The sequence below is a fragment of the Heliangelus exortis genome, chromosome 1 (assembly GCF_036169615.1).
Source record: "Heliangelus exortis chromosome 1, bHelExo1.hap1, whole genome shotgun sequence".
In the NCBI taxonomy this organism is placed as follows: domain Eukaryota; kingdom Metazoa; phylum Chordata; class Aves; order Apodiformes; family Trochilidae; genus Heliangelus; species Heliangelus exortis.
Window position 1 is genome coordinate 146,187,520 of NC_092422.1, and position 6,000 is coordinate 146,193,519.

A 6,000-nucleotide genomic window follows, 5' to 3' on the forward strand; every position below is an offset into this window, starting at 1 on the left:
GAGTTCTGATAGATCTTCTGGGTCTGGTGCAGGTTTTGGTTCTTGTGTAGAAAGTAGACCCCATGGTGGGAACACTGGACTTGAGTCTTCTTGGCCAGGAGTCTTACAAAATATCCTCCTTACACTGGACTTGAAGGACCCTCAGAGTTATAGCAGCAAAGACACCAAATCAAATCAAGGGACTCTTCAACTTTTTTTCTGTTTCTGTTCTCCCCATTTCTTTTGGTGCTTTGTCAGTTCCTCCCAGCCCCTTCTCTCCAGGTGCATCTTGCCCGCTGTTACCTGTGCCAGCAGAATTTTTCCACCCAGCCATCTCTGCCACCCAGCCAGGACCTGAGAAAGTCTCCTGCCCACACAACCTTCCTAAGATCTCTCTGCAAGGCTCATGGGCATCACTAAGGTCTCCAAGTGTGAACTGTTCACTTCTTCATCAGGTGAGGACCTCTGTTTCCCTCTGCTAGGAAAGCTTGATCTTAAAATCACACCCAAAAAGAAGGGGTAGAAGGCACAGAAAGGAGTGAGGCAGCTGTAGTCAGGGGCAGGGTAACCTGGATCTAGCCTGTTGAAGAAGCACAGTGCACAGAGTGCAGCAGGGCTGGGGAGGAGAGAGGGTCCTATAGCAAAGGGGTGTTTTATAGTGCTTACCTCCTGAAATCATATATTCTTCTGCCTCTGATCAAAAAACAGTTTGACAGCTGCAGCCAGCACCATATGAAGGCAAATTGATATCACCTTTTTGCTTGCTCCCAGGTCCCTTGCTCCAAGTGAGCTGCAGGCACCTGTGTGCAGAGCAGGTGGGGGCCAGGGAGGCAGCAACTGCACAGCCTCCTCAGCTCTTCCCAGAGAAGGGGCTCTGGATCACACACCTACTTGGCTGGAGGAGGCTTCTCCCCACCTACCTCCTCCACCCCCCTTGGTGCCGCATCCACACACTGCGTCCCTGAGCTCACTGTTTTCCCTTGCCCACTTAGCTCTTACTTCTCAGAAAGGTGCTCTCTGGAAAGACAGGTATTTCTCACTAGTGAAAGAGAAGAATAAAAGTGTTGAGGGAAGATCAAGTGTGTCTGAAGAGCAGAGGAGACAGAGTTGATAGTCCAATAGAGATTCCTGTTATTTTTCTGGGAAGATACTGCTTGAACAATTCCTGTTTGAGGACTTCAGGGATACTCTGTTGCAGAAAAACTAAAAAATAAAAATAAAATTGTATGGTATCCATTTCTATGTGACAGACACTGTTGGCACAATACAAATGTGTATAAATTCGCGAGGGGTAAATTTAGCCTCAAGCTGAGGCCGCTGAGTTGTTACAGTGTTGAAACTTCTGTTATAAGTTTAGACATGAAGAGAAAGAGCTCAGGAATTGGCATACTACTGGTGCTAAAGTACTCAAATGTTGTGAAGGAGTGTGAGTGTGGTGAGGCCCTGGCACAGGGAAATTGTGGCTGAACCGTCCCTGGAAGTGCTCAAGACCAGGTTGGATGGGGCCCTGAGCAACCTGATCCTAGTGGGAGGTGTCCCTGCCCATGCAGGGAGTTTGGAACTAGGTAATCTTTAAGGTCCCTTCCAACCCAAACCATTAGCTAACTGAGCATTGGTACAAGGAAAGCAAGGCTGTTTCCCCTTCCGACTGGAAATTTCTGCCCTAAATACCATCATTGCCACTAGTGCTGCTCAGAAGAACCATGATTCTTTTCTTTCCCTTCCCCAGTTTTTTTTTTTTTTCCCCCAATATTTTCCCCAAATATTTCTTTTCTCTCCCCAAATATTGCTGACTTTTTAATGAGAGGAGATCTATTTATGGAAGTCCCCTGGCTTCTGGCCAGCTGACATTATTAACTAGACTGTGTGGTAGGTTCACAAGGAAGATGAGGGTGAAGACCCACAGGGAACTCTGCCTCTACTGCCTCCTGGACCACCAGTGGTCAGGGACAGCCCAGCAACAGGGACTGCAGAGGTCACAGACCCAGCACACCTTTCCTTTGGTGTGGAGCATTTCACACGGGAAGGGAAGGTTGCTCCTGGAGCAGAATGAAATCAGCTCTTAAAATACTGAAACCTTTCCTCTTCCCCTAGAAGAGAATCCCCTGAGTACACTGCATGGCTGGTGCTTTGTAGAATTGCTCAGGTGGCTTATAGCTTCCCTCCCCAGCAGATGAGAAAGAGGAATTGGATTTTTTCCCCCTGTTCTGTAATTGTGGCTAACTGTGCTTTTATTTTCACACCCTTGCTCCCCAGGCCCCCGAGAGCGATACCTCACTGGACAGCCGGAGCAGCAGCTCGGCGGGCAGCCTGCAGACCACCCTGGAGGACAGCCTCAACCTTAGCGACTCTCCCCAGTGCACTCTGGACCTTCCGGTGGCTCTGTGCCCCGTGCCAGCTGCTGGCAGCCAAAGACCCCTGGCAGCCCCCCTGTCCCCTGCCTCCCGCTGCCGGAACCTGCGCGGCCGGGGGCTTTTCAGCTTGCGAAGCATCCGCCGGCACCAGCGCAGCCACAGCAGCGGCGGGAGCACCAGCCCCGGCTGCACCCACCACGATTCCATGGACCCCTCGGATGAGGAGGGGGCGGGCAGCAGCCTACGGGGAGGTGGCAATAACAGTGAGCCCTCCGAGACCCTCAGCAGCCTCTCGCTGACCTCCCTCTTCTCCCCCCCGCCGCCTGGGCTGACCCTGGTGAAGAAGTGCAGCAGCACCAGCAGCCTCCATGCCAGCCCCTTGCCCCGTCGCCCCGCTGCCCACCACACCAAGCCCTTCTACACCGTTGACCCACGGGGCTTCCTCTCGATGCCGTCCTGGGTGACGGACTTCTGCAAGGACACCCCCTCACCTGGGGAAGGAGAGGAGCCGGATGGCCCTGGCAGACTGGGGACGGGGGATGGTGGGTCCCCACTCCCATCCGAGCTGGAGCTGGGTGATGGAGTCAGCAAGAGGAACAGATGAGGGTTCCTGGGGCACAGGCAGGGAGCGTTTGGCTGTTGGCAAGAGGGGTGTATTTCACTGGCTTCTCCCCAGCAGCAATTCCAAAGTATTTGCAAGAAAAAGAACCAGGCAAACAAAAATTTATAAATATATATATATACATATATATATATATAGAATAAATACTCTGGTACCGTACCTCAGAGGTGTGGGAGAGTGCAAGCAATACGGGCACAGTCTTGCCTGAGGGCAAGGCCTGCACCATCACTGCAGAGACTATAGTGACAAGGAAAGGCCATGGGGCTGGAAGGGATGGGTCCCTCCAGCCAGCTGACTGCCCCATGGCAGCTGTTAGTTATATACATATACATGTATAGAGAGATCAATTTATTTATTTTTTTTACTGAGAGATTATGAATTTCAGAAAGTGCTAGGGAGGAAGAAGGAAACAGGAGCTGAAGAAGGTGCTGTGCCAAGCAAGGAGTGTGGGGGAGAAGGGAAAGGAAAGCAGGGTGAGCAGCAAGAGAAGAGCACCTGGGGTTTGCTTTGCCTGTTTCTGGGAACTTCCTTATTGTCCATGCTTCCATTTCAAACATTTAAAATTGGGGGCCAGATCTTCAGGTCAAGAGGCATTTGGCAAAACGTGACTGTGAGCTTCTGTAAAGCAGCAGAGCTCTGGCTTGAGGTGATTCATGCTGATTTACAGCAGGTGAAAATCTGGCCCCAGCAGCAGGGAAAAGCAAACAGCCATGGAGCACGGGAAACGTTTTGAGGTGAAAAACCTTGCTTTGAAGGGAGCATGTGAACACAGCAGGCATGCTCATGAGAGAAGAGGATAGAGGCTATGTGGCATATTTTTGTTGTTTTGTTGGGTTTGTCTTTTTCATTTTCCAAAGAAAGAAAGCTGCTAAGGGAAAAAGATTTACAAAATATGTGGGCAAATCTGGAGCAGGAGAGGCAGAGTAGTAGAGGAGGTAAAAAGGGGAGAGGAAATAGAAGTTTTCCCCCTTTCATTTACAGTAATTGTGATATTTTATTTTAGAAGCCCAAAGGTGCAAAAATCATCTCTAGAGAAACCTATCTGTTATTTTTGTATCTATAGCTATATATATATTAAAAGAAGACAAAAAAATAGAATTTTAAAAAAGACAAATAAAAGCAAAGGGAGCTTCTGGAACACACAATGTAGTCAGTCCCATGTCTGAGGGCTAACCCTGTTCCAAGTCCTAGCAGGAAGACACTGCAAGAACATCCTTGGGACGGTGGCACCTCTGCCTCCTCTGCAGCGTCGCCTTCATCCTCTGGTGTTTCCTGATTTTCATCAGTGCAGCTGTGAACAGAGTCCTGCTCAGTGCCAAATGGGGACATGGAAAGTGGGGAATATTTGCACTTTTGTGTGTGTGTGTGTGTGCGTGCACACAAATGTAAGGATGTTTGTGTGTGTTGTGTCTCTCACTAGCTAGAAAGATGGGGGAGATGGAGGAGGAGAACTGGATCTCTCCTCACCTCTGCCTTACAGGGGAGTGTGAGTGGGGAGGGCTGCAGTGTGGAGGTTAAGGGCAGACCAGTTCCCATGGCCTGTTTCAGGCTCCTTAGTTCAGTCTGACAGGCATGATCCTTTCCCACTGTGGCTGTAGCAAGGTCTCCAAGAGGCCTCATCCCTCCTTTCCTTTCCAGTGGTATGACTGCATGCGTCTCCTTCCTGCCCAGGGACAGCCTGGACCTCCTCCTGCAGGCAGCTCCAAGGTTCCATACCTTTCCTGTGTTTGCAGGTGGGTAGGAAAACCATCCACACAGGGGGCATGAATATCTGGGATGTCACCTACTGCCCCAGAGAACCTGCACAAGGCTTGTCAGAGAGGATGAGTTGAGCAGGGAGGTCAGCAGGGAGATTATAGCAGCCCAGTGGAGATGGGTAAGTTTGGAGGCTGGTGCACTGCTAAGAGAAGGAGCTTGGCTTCCTTGGGGATTTCTGTCCCCTTTTTTCCATCACATAAGAGAATGCCTGCAGACTACACAGAGCTCTCCCAGCTGGCATTTGAAGCATTGTGAAGGGGGCAGTACAAAACAGATGTTCTGTTTTTATTGTGACTTGTCTGATTTTTAACCGGCTTCTGCATCTTACAAACCGAGGCCATAAACAGCAATCATGTCAAACTGGACCAACAGCCAGGAAAAGGAAAATAACTGTGTGGACTTGATTTATTTGCTGGAAGGAGTGTTTGCTGTGTTACAAGTGTGCACGCTGACTGCAGGGAAGTCAGGCCTGCGAGGAGAGGACAGGAGAGCCTGGGTCCTTGTCTTTGCAGAAAGAATGCTGATCCAGATCTATTAAAGCAATAATAAGGGTCTTAAATGCTTTTTTTTTTGCACTGGTTGTTCTTTGGGTGAGTTGCCTCTACCTGCTCTCCCATGGGCAGAGGGAAAATACACATGGTTTCACATCCTCAGGTAAGAAGGGCAGTCAGTCCCCAAACAGCTGAACAATAAACTTGGGCAACACAATGCTTAATCCTAACCCCAGAGCTGCTTTGAAGCCAGAGGCAGGGCTTACAAAAAAAAAAACAAAACAAAACAAAAAAAACCCAAAAACCCACAAAAAAACCAAACAAACCCCAAAAACAAAGAAATTAAAAAAAAAAAAAAAACAAACAAAAAACCTACAAAACCAAAAAACCCAAAACAGTTAAAACTCACCCAAACCCCTGACAACCCAACACACAGAGTGATTTCTGGAAGGTGGCCATAAGGGAAATTGGAGATAGGACTTTGACCTGTCCTGGCTGTGAAACTTCTCAGCTGAGGAGTGGGTGAGAGATCAGAGATCAGTGAAGTGCTAGAAGTTACCCCGATATTTGGTCATGATAGAAGTATGGCCTGCACTGGGAATAGGTGGGATGGGAGGAGGGTAAAAATAGGTTGGAAGGATGGTGGGGATGACCTCATGGAGTGGCTTACAGCCCCTGAGGTGGATGCTATTTCAGCTTCTTCTCAGTTGTCACTGGGACTGATTTGCAAGTTAAAACTTCTTTGCTTCTCTTGTGGTTTGTGGTTCATTACAATCCTTTTGCACGAGATCTCCCC

General features: G+C 49.1%; 1 protein-coding gene across 1 annotated transcript in view; it reads left to right on the forward strand.

The window, feature by feature from the left end:
- The window catches only part of CACNA1I (calcium voltage-gated channel subunit alpha1 I), a 91,811-nt gene extending 86,560 nt beyond the window's left edge, over positions 1 to 5,251 (forward strand). Inside the window, exons 34-35 of the mRNA XM_071731255.1 lie at positions 238 to 434; positions 2,236 to 5,251. Of these exons, the coding sequence (XP_071587356.1) occupies positions 238 to 434; positions 2,236 to 2,937 (899 nt within the window). The 3' untranslated portion in view covers positions 2,938 to 5,251. The remainder of the gene's footprint in view (positions 1 to 237; positions 435 to 2,235) is intronic.
- The last annotated feature ends 749 nt before the right edge of the window (positions 5,252 to 6,000 follow it).